Raw genomic sequence first — 25,034 nt, 5'->3', positions numbered from 1 at the left:
ATTAAATTATTTAAACAAGTTAATTGGCTTTCAAAACTAATATTTCATAATATTTTAAAGAATAAATAATTGGTCGATATATTTAATTTTTGTGACAATAAGAAATAAATTACAATAATAATACAAAATATTTAGTTTTGTTAATTTTGTTTAAATTTTATGAATCAATAATATGTATTAATATGTCATCTTTATATTTATTAATTAAAAGATAAATGGTAAACAATGTTTTATCTTATATATCAATTATATATTAACTTTAATTTTTTTAATAAAATAGATTATTGTTAATAATGACTAAATACATGTTTACTTATTTCAATAGTTAAAAAAATTAAAATAAAATTAACGAAACTAAAAATTTTGTATTTATAAGATGAAATTTAAATTTTATTTATTTATTTATTCTCACATGTGTTATTTCTTCTAATTTTCTTTTCAGTTTATATAAAATAATCCTTTGAAATTGTGTTGGTATAGTAGAAAGATTTGTCTGGGTTTGGTCTATTAGAAAAAGAATATACTCTCCATTCTCTCTCTCTATGTGTTTTTAAAGCCCTACAATCCGCTGAACCTTTGGAACCAATGAGAAAACTGTGATGCTTATAATTGAGAAATCCGACAGAATTTTCAAGAAAAAATGTATATTTTTTTGTTGAGTTTTGTAATATTTTCGAATGTTCTTTCTTGTGTATATAACAAAAGGTTTCTTTTTTTTACTTCTGTTGAATTGCTTTTTCTTGATCAGGATGAATTGCATTCTGATGAAGTTCGTGAATTAACGCTCGTAACTGTGCAGGAAATTGTGAATGCATGGTGTGGCAGGCACCAGGCTGAGAAATTAACCTTGAAATTGGCCTATATTCTAGAGTATCTATGTGGCACTCTTGGAACCACTGAAAAAAAAAATGCATTTGAGTCATGATGTTGATGGTGGTGAAGTTGGTGCAAGTGTGTGAAACATCTTGGGCAAACTACAGTGTACACCTTGGACCTGTTCCGTGGCCTTCATGCAACTCTTTGTTAATAATAATGAATGAAAATGAAGGATTCTTCTGGGTATAAGTTTTCAGGTTTAATTAGGTGACCCCAAAAAGCCCCTTCTCAGGTGAGGCACTATCACAGGATTAACTTCAAACACCTGATAGACAAGGTTGTGTTTGTTTGCTGAAAGAGATCAACATAAAAATTTCTGGTGTATTGATGACTCTTTTGTTTGTGCTATAGAATGGGTGATGTTAGTTTGAGGCAATGGTTAGATAATCCTCAACGATCAGTGGATTTCTGTGAATGCTTCAACATTTTTAGGCAAATAGTTGAAATTGTTCATGTGGCTCATTCTCAAGGAAATGCTGTTCATAATGTGAGGCCCTCTTGCTTTGTGATCATGTCATCATCTTTCAGGCATGCCTCTTCTATGGATCCAGCAACTTCTTCAGATGCTGAGATTAAAACTCCAACACTTACTCCTAGCTGTGATATGCATCAGCAGAGATGTTTAGGAAGTGATGATTTTGTGTCTGCAAGTACTTCAGCTTCTCTGTCAAGTGTGGTGTTTGTGCCACCTACATCATCAATGGAAGACATAGAAGGAAAGGGTGAAAAAGTTGCAGGAAAGAAGGAATTGTTTGCAGTTAAACAAGAACTGGTGATGGAGTTGAGTTGGTATACTAGTCCCGAAGAGGTTGCTGGTGCTGTAAGTTCATGTGCTTCAGACATTTTTCAGCTAGGAGTTCTACTTTTTGAGGTTCACAACAATCTTTTTTGAGTTGTTATTTTATCTCATTTTTCTTGTTATTTTCAATATGGAAGTAAGATAAAGTTTCCAAAGATTCTATGTGCAGATTTTTTTTTTTTTCAATTTATTCTAACTTGGGTGTGTTATTTGTGAGCAGCTATTTTGTCCACACAGTTCAACTGAAGAAAAGAGCAGAACCATGTCTAGCCTTAGACAGAGAGTTCTTCCTCCACAGTTACTTCTAAAGTGGCCTAAAGAAGCTTCATTTTGCTTATGGTTACTACATCCTGAACCTAGTAGTCGTCCAACAATAGGGTAAATTCTCTTCATCACATTCCTTTTACTTATTAAAAAAATATCCATCTTAATTGTTTGCACATGTTCCAATTCCAATTACTGCTTCTTTTCCACTTCTGTTATCCGTTTCCTTCAATTTTGATTATAAGATTGCGTTTTTTTAAGGATAATGATATTTTGATCCACTCTTTTTTATTCATTTTTAATTCATTACTCCAATCATCCTTCAATTATCTATTTTTATTTTTTTAGTAGCGTGATATGATGATCTAATGATGATTGAAATAGTTAATTAAAAACGAGTCAAAAAAAATGTATCAAAATATCGTTATCCTTCTGTTAAGTTATTATATATTTTGAATAAATTAAGATCTTTAAGCTAATATCTGATGTTGGCTAAGATTGCGATTAGGTCTTAAGATTCTTTATGGATTAAGGTTTAGCTATCTGCATTTTCCCCCTAAACTTGGCAAGAAATTAGTTTCCCAAAAAAATTAAATTAGTCATTCAAAACATGAAAATTAAGAGAATTTAAGGTCTTTCAAGTCTCGAAACAACACAAATAAAACTTGAGTTCAGCTGTTTTGGAGTATTGAACTCGGTCATGATTTTATCCTTAAAAGACATCTCAAAGGGTGAAGGGAAGAAAAAACATTTAAATTGCGTTTGACCTTCATTCCTAGACGATCGAGACTTTTGAGTATACCGAAACAATTAACTTTCTTATATTTGTTCAAAGGGAGGATTAAACTTAAGCTTAGATTTCTAAAACCATGGAGGGTACAGAGAAATAAAGAGAGTGAGTTGAAAACAAAGTTGATCGAGGAATCTAGTTTGCATAATTGAAACTGACATGCAACACTAACTAGCATAGTTGATCCATCTCACTTACATCCTTTTTGTAACATCCTCTTTAACATTTGGTATATAAACTTTTCATCATCAATTCTAGAATTGATATTTAATACAGTCCGGTGATATAGTTGAAAGTCACTTTCAATATCAATTATAGCCATACAAGATACTAAAAGTCACACCATATCAAAACTTTCAACATTATTGTTAAAAACCAATATTGATAGTACAAAAAAGACTTGTGTTTTTTATGTATCCTATGTGAAATACATAAAATACAATTGTTACACCGTTGCAATACAAATACATAAAGTAAAATATTCTCTTTATAAAGATTTTTTTCAACAATTTCACTAGATGATGATTTTAAATGTAATTCTTCTTTTCTCAAATCATTCTCTTATTGTTTTTCTTTATTTTTGCTTCGTGTTTTTTCTCCAATTTTTCTTTAAGTTCATTATAATCATCCTTCATGTCTTATTCACACATTACTTTTTATCGGGACATTGATGATAAGTATGTCCATGACTTGGAATATATGTAATAGAAACAATAGTGTCTTAGTAGTCTCACGTAAGATTGTTTCCGACAATTTTCGCAAGATCAAGAAAACACAAAAATGAGAAAGGGGTCATAAAAAAAGAAATTCCTGTCTACTTTGATTGAAGTCATAATTAATAGAAATTAATGAAAAAAATGTGTTACTTGGTATAAAAAAAAATTAAATATAGGAATAAAAAATTCTTGTTACGAACATATATAGAGAATTTTGATTCAAGAAAATGATTTAAATTTCTTAAATGAGCAATTATGACTTTTAAGGGTCTACCAAAAGTCTTATATATTTTGGACCTTGTACTTGTCGGTTTAATCAAACCTCTTAAAAACTAATTTTTAAAATATTTCTAATTACAAGAATTATAGAAAACAAAATACAAGACTCATCTAATACAAAAATAAAATAAAATTATAAGGTCGAAAACCAAAAATTACAAAACAAAATATCCAAGTCTCTTTCATGGTCTTTTATTACATCTTATTCATGATGTTATGAGGTAGTTTTAACTTTTGCGCTTGATATCTTTATATATATATATATATATATATATATATATATATATATATATATATATATTTCATAATTTTCATAATCTCTTATATGTTCATAAGAAGACAGTTTTTAAATATTTTCTTATTCCTTCCTTCGTTCTCTCCTTTCTTGGTGAAGTTTTTTCTTCTTTCTTTTCTTTCTAATAATTTATTTATTTATTTTTTTTATATCTTTCATATTCCATTTGAGTTGTTGATTTATTTTCTTGTATCTTTCAAGATCAATTTGAAGGTCTTTCATTTGTAAGTTCTTCTTGACCTTTTTGGGTTCATTGGAGAACTTGAAAATTATACAAAAATTGAGAAAGCAACACAAGAAAGAAAAATACAAATATATTGGTTAGAGTTAAACTTCCTCATCACTCTCCAAAAGTTTTTTATGTTTTTCGCTAAAAAAGAATACATTCAAACATAATAGAAACAAAATACCAAACTATATAACAATACTTTAGCAGCCCATTTGGTGGAAAAGTTACATATATAATCAAATATGAGTAAAACCATAATCGGTTATAGACATTAATATTTTATTTATGATTGTATTTTATAGATAAATAATATTAAAATAAGAAATAATAAATAAAAGGTTAAATTATACTTTTAGTCCCCATTTTCGTAGCAAAATTTGAATTTGGTCCCTCAATTATTTTTTATCTCAATTTGATTCCTATTTTTGGAAATTTGACCCAATCAAGTCCTTTTCGTTAGGGGTGAAGTAACGGTATTAAATGGGGTGCCACGTGTCAGCTTCTGGATTTTTTGAATTTTTTTTATTCTTTTATTTTTTGAATTTTTTTTTATTTTTTATTAATTTTTTTAAAATTTTTAAAAAAAATTAAATTTTTGCCATGTGTCAAGTGGACATAGTGCCACGTGGCAGTGACAGTGCCACGTGTCACTATTTGGGAGTTGTCATTTTCTCATTCTCAATTTGGTCCTTGTATTTTATTTTTTGTCTCAATTTAGTCCCAATTTTTGTAAAAATTGTGCAATTTTGTCCCTCTCCAAATTGAAACCAAAATTATAAAATGTTATACAAATATTTTTAATAATTTTAAAGTAATTTATTTTAATATATTATTGTTTTGAAAATATTATATATATATATATATATATTAAATTTTATAAAAGTTTTTTATTTTAATTTGAAATTTATTTTAACTCTAATTTACATTTTTAAAAATTGTTTTTATGTGAAATTATTCTTAAAAAATTTATTTTATTACTTATTTTATATTATATTAATATAAAAAGAATTATTTTATCACATTAATCAAGTGAGTTACGATCTTTATGCTTATTTTCCTACTTTTCGTAATTTTTTCTTCGATCCAAACAATCTATTTTTCATTATGTTCTTCTTCATTTTATTTTCTACCCGTCTCTTTATTCCAAACAAAGTATAATGAAATTTGAAAATATAAAATAAAAGAGATAAAAAAAAGGCTAAATCAAAGAACACATTATATGGGACATATGACTCAAAGTATAGTAAAAAAAAGTTAGAAGAAAACCACAAAAATGAGTAAAAGTAAACAACTGGTCTTAGCAAAATAATCATGTTAAAACACACTAAAGAAAATTGTAACACCCTATTTAATTAATAAAGTTAATTAAAGGAAATATCACACAGTATAATATGAGAAGCAAGACCAACGGAGTATAATGTCACTCTTACAGATATCCCAAGTACTTAAAGGACGATAATAGAGGCACACCATGATGCCATATACAAAGTAATGTAAGAGAGCGATAATAACTTAAATAAATTCCAAGAGAAGACAATACATGGGCCTTAGCCCTGAATAAAAAACCCAAAAGTAGAAGTTAGTCCAAAGGCTAAGCAGCGGAACCATCACCTCCTTGTTGACCAAGGGTGTTCCTCGCATCTGCTCACATCAACAAGTTGATGATCATCGCAAAAGAGAGAACCACACAGCAGAACACACAACAAATAAAAGAAGGGTAAGCTAGAGCTAAAAATAGTTTTATCATGCAATTAGATACACTTTCACAGTCAATTATACGTACATAACCAAAGCATGTTATGACCTTACAAACAATACACTAATACTTGACACGACTCATTTGGATACGTATAATTTAGTCAGATTCAGCGGATGCTTGCACTTGTGATGGATTTCTCTGCTCACCCCCGAGCTAAGTGTTACAAGTGTTGTAATATCTCAATCTCCCACACATAAGGTTAGCCCTTAATGAGTTTCAGGCCTCCTGCTACTCTCACCACAAGAGTCAGTCTGCTCTATGTGAGACTAACTAATTTCTTAGAGTGTTAGGATGCAACCTTACCTTGAATCCTTACCAAATTATATAGATGGGGCACCACCATGAACTCCCACTAACAGGGGTCATGGAATTACGTCCCGACCACTGAAGCACTACCACGAGGTCTCACCTAGAGGCTCATGGGTTTACGTACTGACCACATATCAATCATACTCAATCAATCAAGAAAGATTTATCATGCATATGTATATCACATACCAGTCCTTTATAATCCACCTCTTTCATATTCCCAGTGAATCCATACCAACTCATTATTCTCAATCCATGAATATAGAATCGTACCTCATGTCGATACCATGTCAAAAGTCATCATTTCTTATCCATGAATCATTCCATATCTCATATCAAATCCATACCCAACTCATCATATTCAATCCATGAAACCAACCATACATGTAACATGCCCAAATCATATTGAACTCATTCATTACAGACTATAGATTATCTCATTCATACATAATCACCCAATTCATACTTTAAAAGCAAGATCAACACAAACATAGAGCCAACAATTTAGAACAGAGAAACAACCAAACATGCCGCATTCTCGCCCAGCTTCTCGCTCAGGCAGAAAGGCCCCTCTCAGGAGAGAGGGACTCTCGCTGAGGCGAGCTCCTTTCGCCTAGGCGAGAGCTCGACGTCAAGAACAGTGGCCTTCAACTCCTTCTCGCTTAGGCGAGACTTCCCTCGCCTGAGCGAGACACTCGCTCGCTCAAAACGTAGTTAGTCGCCTGAGCGACAACTCACGTGAAATGGCCTGGGTGAGCCTCTGTTAATCTCGCCTAGGCAAGACATGCTCGCTTGGGTGAGAAAACCAGTGCTCACCACGGTTCTCTCGTGCAACAGTCACATAAACGCCCCCAAACAGTTTCAAACAGGCTTTCCAGTAGCTCATATTCACACACAGTCCATTCAACATGAAATAAACGTAAAACAAGTAGATTTCATGGAATACACAGAAGGATCTAGCTTCCCTTACCTGGAAATAAGCTAGAAAGGGACCCCGACGCTTAACCCCACAAACACAACTGCTTCGAGAGTAGTGTTGAGAGTTGTGAACAGTGATACGGAATGGAAATGAGGTCACTACTGTGAACCCCCACTAGGAACTACGAAAACCAACCTAAGGAGAAAAAGGTATGGTTAAGGAACAACTTATTTGGTGTGAAACGAGTTTGTGCGAACTTAGCAGTGGCGGAGACCAAACCCTAATAGAGCTAGTTCTTAGCAGCTTTAGGGAAAAAGGAGGGGATAAATTTCTGAAAGTGAGTAGAATGGTTAGGGTTAGGGCAATTTAGGGTTCTTGGATCCCCTTTGGCCCAGTCCTAGGCCCAACTGATTTAGGACAACGCTTTTAATTAAAGGTAGAAAATAAAACGGGTCTTACAAAAATCACTTAAAACAAACAAATAGCACGAAAGAAAAAAAAAAACCCCTACACGAGTGTGGTGATTTAATTTGATAATTCTCGAGAAAAAATGAATTAAAATTGTGAAAAGGGGAGAACTACGAGAAAGGATGGTTAAATTCTATTTTTAAAAGTTTTCACAATTTTTTGCATGTGTCTTTTAAATAGAAGTACTTAGGTAATAGGTTTTGAATTATCTGACAAATATTTTTGCAGACCGAGTTTAAAGACTTCACCTTCTTTAAGTTAGCTTAATTGATATAATATGCAATATGATAGATTAAGGAAGGAATGAATTCCTGAGTATCGTACTAGTTTGTCTAGTAAACAAACTATGTACAATTCTTGACAGATTATTCAAGCTTCTCTAAGCTTATTACTACTACGAAGTATAGACAAGTATGATTGTTAATTACAATCATTTCTGGCTTAATTCGTCTAAGTAGTGTTTCAATAAGTCATATAGTGTATGAAAGGTTGATCTTTCACATAAGTATTTAATCACCTATACTTCATCAAATCTAATTGGAAATTGATGCAAATCAATTAGTTCATAATCTTTGTAAGATCATAACAAATGGATTGAATCTCCTCTTTGTTATATACCACAAGAATATTTGATGTTGACACGTTCCCTAAAAGATGGAAGGATCTATCAACTCAAAGAGGCATTGCAGGAGAAGCAAACTCCATAAAGCTTGTGGAAAAATATATAAAAAAAAAGGAAAAACAAGAACATACTAACAAAATAAATTAAAAATGTAATAAAGGCAAGAAGAAGAAAAATAACACAACACCTTAGAGAGAATTCCAAGAATAAATGTAATGAAGATTCAACACTTAAAGAAGTTCTTCATGGTTAGAACAAAAGATAAGAGTCTCATACTCTCAAAGACATTTAAGTATTCTCACAACGCTATTTGCATTCAATATTCAAGTGTAATTTTACGAGAGTTGATGACCTTATTTAAGAGCTAAGTTGTGGCCAAGACACATACAAAAATGGATGAAAACAATGTGGACACAATATTAAAAAATTATAAATGTGAATAAAGAAATAGTGATTACATTAATGTGAGCACAAGCATAATGATTACACCCAGTGTAAACATTAATCCTTTGATTGTACAAAGTTAACTTCCTTAATCTTATTAGAACATGAAATGTCCAAGAGATTTGAAGTGACATTCGAAGTAGTTGCAAAATTCACATGCACCCTTCACATATGCTTGAAAGTGATATGAAATTAGATTCAACTTTCATATGTACTTCAAAGTGATATATGAAAGTAGTTATGACCAACACATGGACTTGGAAGTCATATGTAGAAAGAAGTTACAATTGTGCATGTGTCTCTTTCCCTCTTGTATTTCCATTATTGCATGACTAAGGTTTATAGGATATTCTTTAATATTTTAGAATATTCTATAATCTCCTATATATTACAAATAATTTATCTTCTTAATTTCTTCTTTAAATGTCTTCAATATTTAATCGTAAATCTTCCTTTCAATTTATTTATTGTTTTCTCGTTGTTTTCTCATAATACTTCTTGTTATAATATTTGATTATCTTTTAAACCCTTTCTTCCTTCTTGATTTGATTATTCATCATTCGCAATCACATTGAACATTATGCTTTAAGTTTTGGACTTAAGAACATAAAAATAATATAAGAATGTATAAATAACAAATCTCCAAAAAAAAAAAAAGTAACATAGGAAATAGAAAAGATAAAGAAGAATGTAATGGAGAACATGTCATTTTAGTAAGACTAAAGATAAGTGAGAGAAAAAATTACTACTTTAGTTCTTATGAAGTTCAAATACTTAAAGAGAAAGATAATCATTCTTTCAAGAGCTAATATCCCTTAAAAAACTCACATTAAATGTCTATTTATTCAAAAGTTGTAATATAATGGGGCAAGGAAATATGAAATCTAAATTTTAAATAAAGATCTTTATATTTTCGATGATTTTGTCACACTTATAATGCACATGTCACACCTTCCATGCTTAGCTGACTCATTTCTTGTGTTGTATTACTTGTTGTTCGAAACTTAAATGAGCTTCTAATAGGTTTAGATTACTTTCAATGTTCATATCCAAGTACGGACCTTTGTTATCCGTCAAGGGGTTGACCCTCCCAAAATTTTTAATTTTTTAAAAATATATGTAATATATTATATTAATAAAATTAAATTAGATAAATTATTATTTTTTTTATAAAATATAATATTTAATGCTAATAAATAATAAAATAAAAATTAAATATAATATAGATTAACAAAATTTATTGAGATATTTTTTTATGTTCTTTCTCATTGTCTTTTAGGTTTATCATATATTGTATTTATCTCTCACTTTTTGTGTGTTTTCTTTTGTTTCGAAAAAAAAAGTTAAACACATTTATATTTTTCTGCTATCATTTCTCACATGTCCTCTTTCGTTTATTGAAGATAAAACACACAATTCTCTCTTCATATTAAATTAATAGTTAGTATTTTTTTCATCTCATGAGTTTTTTGTATTTTTTTTATGAATATAGAAAGAAAAGTGATGTATTATATGTTTTTTTGTAACCATTTTTTAATTGTAACTTGATTATCAGAGTTTTTTAGTAATTACACATCTCAATTTTCTATTAGATTTTGATAAATTATTTTTTAGTCTTAAACTTTTTTTTTTTTACAAAACAACATACATTGATGAGAATAAAATAAATTTTTTAAGAGATCAAATAGAAGATAATGAGAAGATATAAACAAGACAAATATACTAAGGATGAAATTGTTAAAGTAGAAAAACAATTTCTTAAGATTAAAAGAATTAAAGGGATGAATATTCATATTAATTCGTTGGAATTTATTCCAAAAAAACGTTTTTAAATATGAGAATATCCAATGAAAATGATAAAATTAGAAAAGTTGATTTAAAATAGATAAATACAACTTCAAACCTATCATTTTTCTAAAAAGAAACATAGAAAGAGATTTAAATACTAAATTAGTGATAATAATTAAATATACAAGTTTTAAATATATTATGTTGCTCTTCAAATTTTTTTTTTCAAATTTCAAAATTCATCACTGTTCATATCCTTAAATACGAAAGTTACTATTTTGTATCTATTTATAAATGAAGGAAAATAGAATTGAAGTAAAAAATTATTTAAAATGAGAATGTATATGATATATTTATCTGAGTCTAAAAAAAGAATCAATAGAATTTGAAACTGTTTCACTTAATAATAAATGGTCTGATGACTAGTTATCTACAGACAAAAAAGAACTTGAATGAAAATTAAAGCATTTTATATTAGTTCACCTTAATAAGTGGATTTATGCTTAACTATCTCCAATAACTCACCACAAATCTATATTATGTCTAATTATCCTTTAAGACACTCCTAAATGGATCTACTTTAATTAAATAGATTAAAACAAAGTATTCTAATTGTCATGTTGAGATACAATGAGTATACAAAACTACTTCTGACTTCTCATTTTAGTCTCGTCCTAAGACTAAACACACAAGTATTAAACCATCTCATTTTAATAAAAAGATAATAAGATGAATAACCTACGAGAATAACTTTCTCAAAGAGAATAAAAATAAAATACTCTTTAGTGAGATTTTAACTTCATAAAGTGAAGAATTACAATATCTTTTTTCGAATTCGTATAATATCCTATATTTTTTATATGCACTCACAAAATATGACCATTATAGATGAATCTTCATTGGTGCAACGCATCATCAGTTAAGAACATTATCGTTTCTATCTTCAAGAATCACCCAACTAATAGAGAAATAAGATTAATCCAGAGAATCTTTATCGTTGAATCTCATATATTTTTTCTTTTGTAATTTTGTATTTTTATATCTTGACAAACACATGTTTAAAGAAATCTTCATCACATGATTGCTACACATAGTCATTAATTTGGTAGTCTCAAATTCCATATGAAACAAGTGAGATATCTAAGAATTCAACATCTAAAACTTATTGAGGGAGAAAAAACTCCTTCAAATATAAAACTTAAAGGAAAATACAAGAAATTTAATGAAAAAAAGACTCGGCTCAAAGATTGAATTAAAAAAAATCCAATAAGAATTAAAAAAAATGAATTTTCCCTTAATCACTTAATCAAAACTGGCACAAGGATTGTGATTAGTGCTCCTAAAGCAACACTAGAAAATGCACCTTGGTAAAAGTTTTAGCGAATTAAAATTTTAAGCCAAGATCAATAACTTACGAACCAATATTAACACTTAATCAACACCATCATAGTAATGTGATTATGGCCAATGAGTTAGGATAGGCAACAAAATTAGTACCTTAGTTAAAATTTCAATCAAGCCAAATTTTTGGATAGAATTAGCACTAGAGGTACCAAAATTAGCACCAAAGTCATGATCAATATAGGTAACAAGATCAACACTACTGAGTCAAAACCACAACTAATATCAACACTAACTAAAAAGTGGCTCCACCAGTTCCATTAATCATACTATCAACAAAAGTTGTGATGAATATTTTTAGAGGTTTTGTCAAGGATTTGAACAATTGAAACATTATCTTATTAATCAAAAGGTATAATTAGTCGCAACATACCTACTTTCGTGTGAATGTGTCTAAATGGTACCCGCTTTTAACTTTGAGTCTACATAGTACTCAAATTCGTTAATTTACATCAATGTAGTCTATCCCATTAAGTTTTCATAAACGTCGTTAATAATGCACTGATGTGGCATAGCAGAACAAATACATGTCAATGAACATAATTGTAAAATGGTAATTTTTGTTTAACGTGTCATGTCTTTCTTTTAAAGTATCTTTTAAATTATTTTTTCCATTTGAAAGCCCTAATTGTCCATTGCCATCTTCATCTTCTTCTTCATCTTGAGCTAGAGGAACTCATTTTCCGCAAGGTAAAAAATTGATAATAGCATCGCATAACAACAATAAATTAAACCATGCACAAGATTCAAACAAAAACCCTAAGCCCCACCATCCCAACAACAAAGCATGCAATCAACACACACAAATACTGGTTTGTGCACCTAGGATTCGAAATCAAAGCCAATTTGATGTCAAAGGAAGCTTCAGTTTTGTCCAAATCGTGCGAACTCCCCCAAATTCGCCAAACCCTCTTCAACCCTCTTCACCATTGACTGTAGAGAAATGGGAACAAATGTGTCACTTCATTTTTTTTCCTATCGCTGCATTATTCCACATCACAGACAACTCACGTGCCACGTCACAACATTTTTCCTCACTTACCAAGTCCATAAAGTCAGGCATTATCTTTTTTAACAGCGTCAAAGAAAAGGGACTACATTGATGCCAATTAACTAATTTGGGTACTAAGTAGACACAAAGTTAAAAGTGAGTACCATTTAGACACATTCACACAAAAGTGGGTATGTTGCGACTAATTATAGCTAATCAAAACTAAGAAAATAGTTAATTACGAATGAATACAATATGTTAGTAACAACAAAAATTTGTTGGTAATTTCAAGTTTATCAACAATCAAAAGTCCGTCGGTCAAATGCTCTTCAATAAAAGTTACTCATAAAATATGTCAGTAATATTCGTTGATAAATATTCGTTGCTCTACCACTGCATCGTCATTGTGCCATCGTGCTTCTGTTGTCGCCACCACCTCTCACTTATCCTCCTCATATTTCTCCTCACCCCCTTCCTCCTCCTCTTCTTTCTTTTCTTCTCACCCATCCCCACTTAATACATAAAAAATATCATCAAACTTTGTTGAAATTTTACTACTGTTTTTACTTACAGATTTACTGACAAAAAAATTTGTTAGTAGTAAAAAATATAATTTTACTTCTGAATTTTAAGATATAATTACTGACAAATTTTACTAAGAATCTTACACGAATTGGTCAAGACCTAGAGTGGGAAGGGTGAAACTACTTTATCGACGATATTTATCGATGGATAAATTCATCATTAATAAGATGGATATATTATGGTGAAAATATTCATCGGCAATAAAAATTCAAATTTACTAACATACAAACGAAATTTAGCGACGAATTTATTATCGATGAATAATTTTATCGATAATTCAAAATCTATAATTATCGATACAATTATCGATAAAATATGTCGATAAATACAATTTTATCAAAAGATTTATTTTTGACGGTAAAATTTCATTTGTAGTTATGAAAATTTTTATAATGTAAATTTATTCATACAAATCATATTAAATCTTACTCTAAACACCAAATGATCAAACCTCATAAAAGAGTATTAAAGACCTCATAAAAAGTATTAAAGAGTGATCTTTCACATAAGTTGTTTCTTATTTACTGAGTTAAATCGAATCGGTAAAGAAACAAATAAATTAGTTCATTATCCTTATAAAATCATAACTAATGAATTAAACCTCGTCTTTACTATAATGCACAATAAATGTCTCATGATTAAATTTAAAGTCACGAATATAAGAACACGGGAACAAGTATATATAAAGAATAAAGCATCGAAAATGTAACAAAGTAAGTAAAAAAAATGGAGATGAACAAGATAGAGAACACACCACGAGTTACGTTCAAGATAAGTGAAAGAAAAAGTCATGATTTGAATTCCAAAGAATTTCAAGATAACATTATGGGAAAAAGAATCACTCTCTCAGAAGATAAACTCTCAAAAAGAATTTATAAAAAAAAAAATATTCATTCAAAAGGTTTTGATGGAATGAGAAAGACTCTCTTGTACAGAGAGAAAGGGAACCAGAAATTGAAAATTAAAAAGTTGGTCACATACCTTTAGCTTCTCCACGTGCTTCCCTTGCTGCCAAGATTAAATTCCTTAGACCTTGATTGAATGTGTTTAGATTGAGGACCAATTTAAAATCATAAACTACAATTACAATTCAAAGAAATACAATACAAGTAATTCATTCTATAATTAAAATTGAAAAAAAAAAAAAATCTATACTATAACTACTATCACTATTGAAGTACATCCTCTTTATCCATTCACTTTCTAGGGAGATAAGATGAAATTAAGTTGAAACTATTACTTGAAAGAAAAAGATAAAAATAATTTGAAAATTAATGGAATTTGTTTACTATTACACACCTATTTTGGATCATCTCTCTCTTCTTCTTTTTTTCAATCAAAAACACTTTTAACTTTTTATTTTTTATTTTTTATGTGACTCAATTTTTTTATTTAATTTTAATGTACTCTATTTCTGTTTTCCATCAAAGATAGTGAAAGTTACATTCCACTAAAATTATAAAGACACATGATTGCGTTGTCCGAAGTACACAGTACAAATAATCAAAATCAGATGACAACATTCATCCTTTGAAAATCAATCCAAACGTGTGATCTCTCATCAATTTCGGTCTAAACTTTTTGCGATTGATTTGTTACAGGGATTTGTTGCAGAGTGAATTTCTTAACGAACCAAGACATGACAAAGAAGAGTTAACACTCAGAGAAAGGATATATGACCAGGATTTGTTGCTAGAGTTCCTTCTGTTAATTCAGCAGAAAAGAGTGGAAGCTGCTGAGAACTTGCAACATTCTATTTCATTTCTGTGTTCAGATATTGCACAAGTGACCAAGCAGAAAACTGAATTCATGGAGATATCTGGCACTGCATTAGCGAGTGATGATTGTTCAACATCAAGTTTCCCATTCACTGCAGTTCTTGATAATGATGAGGATTCTACCAGTTCAAGGAACAGAAAACGAGTCAGAACTGACATGAGTGTTGATGACACTGCAGAATGTGATGATCAGAAAAACGATGAAAGTGTTCTTTCTAAAAGTCCACAGTTTTTGAAGAACTTCAAGAAACTAGATTCTGCATACTTTTTGACACGATCAAAATCAGCATATTCCACAGGGAAACATGTGGTTGAACACACACCTATGAGGGAAGGAAAAAGTCCTTGGACAAATCCTTTCCTTGAGGGTTTGTGCAAGTACCTATCTTTCAGTAGGTTAAAGGTTAAGGCTGACCTGAAACAAGGGGATCTTTTGCATTCTTCCAACCTGGTATGCTCTCTCAGTTTTGATCGCGATGCAGAGTTTTTTGCCACTGCAGGAGTGAATAAGAAGATTAAAGTGTTTGAATATGACACAACAGTAAATGAGGATCTTGATATCCACTACCCAGTAGTGGAGATGGTTAGCAGATCAACATTGAGTAGCACTTGCTGGAATACTTACATCAAAAGTCAAATTGCTTCAAGTAACTTTGAAGGTGTTGTACAGGTAGGTTAGGTTGAACGACGCAAAATCTCAAAAATTATTGCATGGTGTAAAACCATTATAGTTTTCACCTGGTAACATGTACGATTTTGTTAATCGTTAAGAGGCTAGTTTGGATAGTAGAATGTGGTGGTCTTGGATTATATAGTTTGTCTATGATTTCCATAAAATTTATAGTTTACTAAGTTGTTTCAGCTCTGGGATGTGGCAACAAGTCAAGTGCAGTCTGAGATGAGGGAGCATAATCAAAGAGCATGGTCTATTGATTTCTCTTCGGCAGATCCCACATTACTAGCAAGCGCAAGTGATGACGGCTCTGTTAAGTTGTGGACTATCAATCAGGTAAGTATTTTTTTTGCATGTTTTGTGTTTATGAAGAATGATTCAATAAAATCTTGATCAAAGGTTTCTACTAGACTCTCTGAATAGTAATAGATGGTCTAGTGTTAATATGTAGAAGATGGTGTTAATAGAATATTTGAAGTATTAGAAGGAGAGAGAGGAAGAGATGAGAAGGATTAGATAATGAAGTTAATATTGTTTATGTGAAGGTGATTTTAGAGTGGATTAGGGAGTGAAGTTTGTGAAAGCTTGTGACTCAATTGACTGATGCGACATATTAAAAAAAAACTTTTAATAGATAAAAAAGTTAGATTACCAAAATGTCCCTATTGTTATACATAATATAAAATTATATATAAATGATTTAGAATTATTTTTTAAAATTTTATTGAATTATTGAAAATATAAAGAAATTATTTATAAAAAAATGAATAATGCAATATATTTTGTATGAAAATAAATTTAATATATAAGGTGGAAAATAAGTTATTTACATGATTTTTTTTTCTTTTTAATAGTAATTTTAGAAGTAATAAATTTTTATAATACCCATAATAAATTATTATTTGCGTTACTACTTTTTATTATGTTGTTTTCTAATAACAAGGAGAATGAATATTACTGAATGAGTAATTTGGTAAATCCAGCAATGACACCCTCTGATCTCATTGTGGGTAGTGAGATTGAATTTTTAATGAATCCTCCTAATCATCTCCTCCTATCATCTTGTATTATCTCTAAAAGAATACACTACTCACTCGCTAATCATTGCTTCTTACTTTTTGTGAATAGTACATCCATCCAAAAAAACACAGTGTTAGTTTATTGAGTTATTAGACGGTTTGACTAGTGATATGCCGTCTAGTCTTTTAGTGTCTACAGAGTCAATAGACTGTATGTGAAATTGTCTAGTGAGTATCTATCATGTAATAAGAAACATTGTTCACATGTTTTTTCTGGGAAAGAAATCGCTAAGTTGTAATTTTTGTTTGTAGTATGCAGTGAATTCTTCTGTGGATGTAAATTAAACTTCATTAACACTTTAATCGAACCACATTAGTTCTGTGTGTGATTTTTTTTGTTCTTCTGCGTATCTTCTATCTCCTAATACTATAATTCCTTCTCTTTATCATCTTTGCTTTTGTGGTAGATGTTCAATAGTGAATTGAGACCTTTTTTGCAATGGTGTGTAACTATATATCTATGATGCGTGGTTTCCTCACTTTTACTGTTACTGCAGGGTGTTAGTGTTGGTACGATCAGAACAAAGGCAAATGTGTGTTGTGTTCAGTTTGGCATTGATTTTGCTCATTTCCTTGCATTTGGTTCAGCAGATCATCAGATATATTACTATGATCTTCGCAACATGAAAGGGCCTCTTTGTACATTAGTTGGACATAATAAGACAGTGAGCTACATCAAGTTTGTAGACACCATGAGCCTAGTCTCTGCATCCACAGATAACACTTTGAAGCTTTGGGATTTGTCCGATTCTTCCTCGCGGGTTATAGATTCACCGCTTCAATCATTCACTGGTCACATGAATATTAAGGTACGTTTGTTCACAACACTTATTTCTCTCTTCTCCAGAAAAAATGAAGGAGATAAAGAAGAATATTTTAAAGAATAGTATTACTATATGCATCCTAACACGGTGGATATAACCAAAGTGTGATTCTAAAAAGTGTGATTCTAATAGGTTGGATAAAATGACAGATTAAACATCACATAAAAAAAAGTCTATAGATCCAAATTTTTGGTTAAAAATGGTGTCAATTTACACGAATTTACTATTTTATTCACTGGGTGAGATCTGGATCAGAAATTATTAAAGTGTAATGCAAATTCTAGAAGAATCTAGAAAATCATAAGATAAAAGTATTGAAATGTAATGAAAGTTCTAGAACAAAGTAGAAAAGCCTAAGATATGAAGAAAAATATCAAGAACATTCTACATAGGCAAAAATCTAGAACATTCCACACAAGTTGTGGCTAGCACTTTCTAGAATACTCTATAGGTCTATAAATACCCATGTACTCAATCATTTGATGAATGCCAAGAACTAAGATCACATCTAACACACCACTCTCACTACTACAACTACATACTCCTTTCAACTACAACTTTCACACTCTACTATCTACACATTTTCTCTATCCCTTCAACTATCCCCTTTCACAACCTTAAAATACCAACAGTGGTACCAGAGCTACGTTCGATCATTTATTGGGCGTAGAAAAATTACTATATTACTTTCAAAACCTTCCTTCTATACTTCCAAAAGAAGAGAGTTTTTTCTCTTAACCTATGGCTTCTAACATTGTTCACTTTTCTTCAGTCCCCCTACCAGTTTTTACCGGTGAAAATTTTGACCTCTGGAAACTCAAACTAAAGACATATTTTATCTCACAAAAATTGTGGGATATTGTTCAATCTGGTTATACAAAACCAGATAATATTGAGACTCTATCTGAGGAGGAACGAAAAAAGCTAGAAGATTCTGAACAAAAGGATGCCCAAGCATTGTTTGTTCTTCAACAAGCTGTTGGAGAAACTATTGCCAGGAGGATCATGGATGCAGAAACTGCAAAAAGGGCATGGGATATTTTAGAAGAAGAATTTGAAGGCAATGAACAGGTACGCTCCGTTAAACTGCACTATCTAAGAAGAGAATTTGAGACCATCAGAATGAAGGAATCTGAGACCATTGAAGAATACTATGGAAGAATAAAAGAAATAGTGAATAAAATGAAGTTATATGGAAAAGAAATTAAGGAAAAAAGAGTGGTAGAAAAAATTCTTATCACTCTCACAGAAAAATATGATTCCATAGTAGCTTCCATAGAAACTTCCTCGGATCCATCTTCTCTATCGATAAGTAAATTAGTTGGTCTCCTTGGAGCGCACGAAGCAAGATTAAATAATCGTGCTGATACAAATTCAATCGAAAATGCCTTCCAATCAAAGCTCAAATTACAACCCAAAAGGAGAGAAGAAGGAGAAAAGAAAAATATTGAAGAATATTCTAGAAGCAAAGATTCTAGAAATTTCTCTGGAAGCAAGAAAGATAAATATCCTCCGTGTGGCATTTGCAATAAGTCAAGTCATGCAGAAAAAGACTGTTGGCATCGTGGGAAGCCAATATGTCATTATTGCAAGAAGCCTGGTCACGTGGAGAAGTATTGTCGTAATAAAAATAAGCACCAAGCAAACTTTGCTAAAGAACATAATCAGGAGCAACGTTTATTCTATGCTAATCAAGAATCTCATAGTGGAGAAGGAAATTGGTACTTGGACAGTGGATGCAGCAATCACATGGCCAAAGATCAAAGCATCTTCAAAGACATTGATAAATCTGTCAATGTCAAAGTTCGACTTGGAAATGGCGCCACAGTGGAGTCTCAAGGCAAAGGAACTGTCATGGTGGAGACAAAGAAAGGTACGAAATTCATCAAGGATGTTTTACTAGTTCCCAATCTTAAAGAAAATCTTTTAAGTATTGGCCAAATGATGGAGAATGGGTATTCTCTTCACTTTGAGAAAGATACATGCAAAATTTATGACAATAGAAGGATAGAAATTGGTGAAGTAAAAATGGAGAAGAGAAATAGAAGCTTTCCCATAAGCTTCAAACCTGGAACTAATATTGTCATGAAGGCGGAAGTTGATGACTCATGGCTTTGGCATAGAAGATTTGGCCACTTCAACACACATGCCTTAAAGCTTCTATATCAGAAAAACATGATGAGAGATCTTCCTTACTTGAAGGAGAATAATGAATCATGCGAAGGATGTCTCCTCGGTAAGCAACACCGATTACCATTCTCAACATATAGAGCATGGAGAGCAAACGACTTACTAGAATTGATCCACACCGATGTTTGTGGACCAATGAGGACGCCTTCACATCACAACAACATGTACTTCATCCTCTTCATTGATGACTTCTCTAGAATGACATGGGTCTATTTTTTAAGGGCAAAGTCAGAAGTCTTCGGAATATTCAAGAAATTCAAGGCTCTTGTCGAAAAACAAAGTGGAAAACAGATAAAAGTACTTAGAAGTGATCGTGGAAAGGAGTACACATCTCGTGAGTTTGACAAATTCTGCGAAGATGAGGGCATAGAACGACAACTTACTGTCGCATATACTCCACAACAAAATGGTGTTTCGGAGAGAAAGAATCGCACAGTCATGGAGATGGCGAGATCAATGTTGAAGGAGAAAGGACTACCAAATACATTCTGGGCAGAAGCAGTCTACACTGCGGTCTACCTACTCAATAGATGTCCTACTAAAGCAGTTCAAGATAAAACTCCAATCGAAGCCTGGAGCGGTAAGAAACCATCAGCTAAACATCTAAGAGTATTTGGATCTGTTTGCTATATTCATGTTCCAGACCAAAAGAGACACAAACTAGAAGACAAGACCGTACGAGGCATCTTCTTGGGATATAGTACACAATCCAAAGGCTATAGAGTCTATAATCTCCAAACAAAGAAGCTAACTATCAGCAGAGACATTGAAGTAGATGAAAGCGCTACTTGGAACTGGGAAGAGGAACAAATTGAAAGGAAGACAATATACATGCCCAACAATCAACCAACTACAAGCCAAGAAGATAACGATCAAGATGCCATTATAACTCCAGAATCTCCTGCAACTCCAACATCAATTCAAGATCAAGAAGAAACATCACCTGAATCCACTCCGAGACGAATCAGATCTCTAACAGACATCTATGAATCTTGCAACTTGGCCATAATAGAGCCTAGAACCTTTGAAGAGGCCGCAAAACAAGAAGAATGGGTCAAGGCAATGAAAGAAGAGATAAAGACAATAGAGAAAAACAACACTTGGGAGCTAGCAGATTGTCCAAAAGATAAAGATATCATCGGAGTTAAGTGGGTCTTCAAGACAAAGTTAAACCCTGATGGTACCATACACAAACACAAGGCAAGGTTGGTAGCTAAGGGTTATTCACAACAACCTGGAGTAGACTACAATGAGACATTTGCTCCAGTTGCTCGACTAGACACAATAAGAACTCTAATAGCCCTTGCAGCACAAAAAGGATGGAGCATCTACCAATTAGACGTCAAGTCTGCATTCCTCAATGGTGTTCTTGAAGAAGAGATCTATATAGAGCAACCACCAGGATTTATGGTTAAAGGCCAAGAAGTCAAAGTGTTGAGATTGAAGAAAGCTTTATATGGCCTAAAACAAGCTCCTCGTGCATGGTACAGCAGAATCGATCAATATTTCACCAATCAAGGATTCAGGAGGAGCAAGAGTGAGCCTACACTATACATCAAGATACAAGGTCAGGATACTCTTTTACTCTCTCTATATGTAGATGATCTTATTTATACTGGAACCAACACAAAGATGTTGATGGAGTTTAAAGAAGATATGATGAAGACCTTTGAGATGACTGATCTTGGCTTGATGAGTTATTTCCTCGGCATAGAGGTAAGTCAAAGAGATAATGGAATATTCATCTCACAAAAGAAATATACAGAAGATTTGCTGAAGAAATTTAAGATGTACGGGTGCAAACCTGTAAGCACACCACTAGTGACGAATGAGAAACTACAAAAGGTGGATGGCGCACCAGAAGCTGATGCATCTCGATACAGGAGTCTAGTTGGAAGTCTACTTTATTTGACGGCTACACGACCAGATATCATGTTCGCTACAAGTCTCTTATCAAGATTCATGCAAAACCCAAGCCAAATACATCTTGGCGTAGGCAAAAGAATTTTAAGATATCTACAAGGAACCAAAGAGTACGGTATATGGTACAAATCCACAGGCAATCCAACATTGCTTGGTTATACTGATAGTGATTGGGCAGGGTCAGTGGACGACATGAAGAGCACCTCAGGCTATGCTTTCTCACTTGGATCGGGGATATTCTCTTGGGCGTCAAAGAAGCAAGCCACAGTTGCACAATCAACCGCTGAAGCAGAATATGTGGCAGCTGCTGAAGCAACAAGTCAAGCTATATGGCTTCGAAAGATATTCAAAGATATGGGAGAGAAACAAAGTGGACCTACTACAATCAACTGTGATAATAAATCAGCTATCGCAATGACGAAGAACCCAATACATCATAGTAGAACAAAACACATAGCAATTAAATACCACTTCATCAGAGAAGCGGAAACAAATATGAAGATACGACTTGAGTACTGCCCGACAGAAGATCAAATTGCAGATATCTTCACAAAGGCCTTACCAAGACCAAGATTTGAACTACTACGCGCTATGCTTGGAGTTACCGAATTTGCATCAAGGAGGAGTATTAAAGTGTAATGCAAATTCTAGAAGAATCTAGAAAATCATAAGATAAAAGTATTGAAATGTAATGAAAGTTCTAGAACAAAGTAGAAAAGCCTAAGATATGAAGAAAAATATCAAGAACATTCTACATAGGCAAAAATCTAGAACATTCCACACAAGTTGTGGCTAGCACTTTCTAGAATACTCTATAGGTCTATAAATACCCATGTACTCAATCATTTGATGAATGCCAAGAACTAAGATCACATCTAACACACCACTCTCACTACTACAACTACATACTCCTTTCAACTACAACTTTCACACTCTACTATCTACACATTTTCTCTATCCCTTCAACTATCCCCTTTCACAACCTTAAAATACCAACAGAAATACTATATAAAATCTTAAGTACACTGATTCATCTTCTTTTTGTTGCAGAACTTCGTGGGGTTGTCTGTATCAGACGGTTACATTGCTACTGGTTCGGAGACAAACGAGGTATTTTATAATTTGTCATTTAATGAGTTCCTTTCGTTGTATTTTTTCCAAAGTTGTGGTTAGAAGAACATTGCTTTGGCATACATTTCTGTTAGATTCTATAGTAGATCAAGTTGTTAAAATATAGGAATCATTATGAGAAATGAAAATTTATTGAAGTAATTTCACTAATAAGGTCTAGGAATAATTATGATGATATTGTGGTGTACTAACGTTATACTTATGCATTTCTCTTGAATTTTGTATTAATAGTTTTATTCTACGTTAATTAGGTGTTCATTTATCACAAGGCTTTCCCCATGCCAGCATTCTCCTTCAAATTTTACAGCAGTGACCCTTTGTCTTTGGATGAAGCGAATGATTCTTCTAATTTCATCACTTCGGTTTGTTGGCGTGGTCAGTCGACAACCTTAATTGCTGCAAACTCCACAGGGAATGTCAAAATTCTACAGATGGCTTAAGTTGGCATTTTTTTGAAAAAATAATGATATTTTAATCCATTTTTTTTAACTCACTTTTAACCTATCATTTTAATTATCATTTGATCATCACATCACATCACTAAAAAGAACTAAAATAAATTATTTATTGGTGATTGAAATAATAGGTTAAAAATGAATAAAAAAAATGAGTTAAAATATCATTATCTTTTTCGAAATAATGATGAAACAAATATTTGTACCGGTGAGAGATAATGTGTTGGGAGAATAAGATATAGAAAAGTCTATACCAATTTCATGATTGACACTTATGAATTTTATTTTTCTCTAGATCAGAGTTAGTGGAGAAGAAAAATAAAGTGGGAATGATCCCTTCAAGTGTATTATTCTATAATGGAAGAAACGAAAAGCTGAAAAATATACAAGGTTGTTGTCTTTTTTTTCTATTAATATACTATATTTTCTTACCGTAGTGATGCATATTCAATGTTTATAGTTATACATTTACATGCTCTATTTTCACAATTTTATGAATTGGACTTTTCTTTTTACTAAAAAGTGAATTATTTTGACATAATTCTTTAATGAGACGGGATATGCAACTTCTAGGTTTATCGATTAAATTATTAACAACAACAAAGAGTTAATATATTATTAAATGGAAGTCAAATGTGAATAATGTTTTAATGCTTAATTCATTGAAAGAACAAGAGTATAATAAGAAAAATGTCAAAATAATACACTACAAGAAAATTGGTATTTTCTACTGCACAAATTCGTAGATAGTGTCCAAAGTCCGTAGATAAAACAAATTTACCTACGGATTACTTATGGACAAAAAATTGTAGGTAAAATGGTCGTAGCTAACACTTACCTACGGATTTTCAGATCGGTAGGTAATTACCTACGGATATATCGATAGATAATTACCTGTGGATATATCAGTAGGTAATTACTTGTGGATATATCGGTAGGTAATTACCTACGGATAACCGTAGGTAATTATGGATTTCTTTTTTTGGAATTGGCTTTTTGGTTGTCCTACGGATTTTTTTATCCTGTGCACATATTTTCATACAGTTCACCACATTATATAGAAAATTTATAGTACTTATATTAAGGAGTAACATAACACACATACAATGTTTATATCCAAGTTAAAACTACCATAATTCAAACCTAACATAAACATCCAAGCATACTATAAAGACTCCTAATATAACATAATGTCCAAGACTAATAATCATTATAAGGACGAAGTGAATTAATTTGGCCTTCATCATCTTGTTGCACCTATGGGTTGTCCTCTTGTACTTGTGGGTTTTCTTCCTGCATTTGATTTTGTTGTTGTTGAGTGTTTGGTGGTTGAAGAATATTTTGTGCAGCAACTGCTACGAGAGGTGGGAGATACTCCATGAGTGTACCAAGTAAATTTGAAATGTTTGGAATTGAGTTTGCATTTGATGTTGAAATTGAGTACTCA

The 25,034-nt window shown here is 31.7% G+C and overlaps 1 protein-coding gene across 3 annotated transcripts; it reads left to right on the top strand.

Moving 5' to 3' along the window:
- Positions 1-566: 566 nt before the first annotated feature.
- On the top strand, positions 567-23,636 carry LOC114168727 (protein SPA1-RELATED 3-like). 3 transcript variants are annotated; one of them, XM_028053640.1, is made up of 9 exons: positions 567-642; positions 800-1,108; positions 1,228-1,747; positions 1,896-2,053; positions 15,136-15,982; positions 16,175-16,321; positions 17,562-17,873; positions 23,052-23,111; positions 23,384-23,636. In XM_028053640.1, exons 3-9 carry the CDS (start codon positions 1,229-1,231, stop codon positions 23,570-23,572), a joined length of 2,232 nt encoding a protein of 743 aa, XP_027909441.1. In that variant the 5' UTR covers positions 567-642; positions 800-1,108; position 1,228; the 3' UTR covers positions 23,573-23,636. The 3 variants fall into 3 exon arrangements, with proteins under 3 accessions (XP_027909441.1, XP_027909439.1, XP_027909440.1); XM_028053638.1 differs by having other exon boundaries at positions 800-1,747; XM_028053639.1 differs by lacking the exon at positions 567-642 and having other exon boundaries at positions 763-1,747.
- The last annotated feature ends 1,398 nt before the right edge of the window (positions 23,637-25,034 follow it).

The sequence above is a fragment of the Vigna unguiculata genome, chromosome 11, assembly GCF_004118075.2.
Source record: "Vigna unguiculata cultivar IT97K-499-35 chromosome 11, ASM411807v1, whole genome shotgun sequence".
In the NCBI taxonomy this organism is placed as follows: Eukaryota; Viridiplantae; Streptophyta; class Magnoliopsida; order Fabales; family Fabaceae; genus Vigna; species Vigna unguiculata.
Note: the sequence above shows the minus strand (reverse complement) of the source record. Positions and strands in the feature narration are given on the sequence as shown.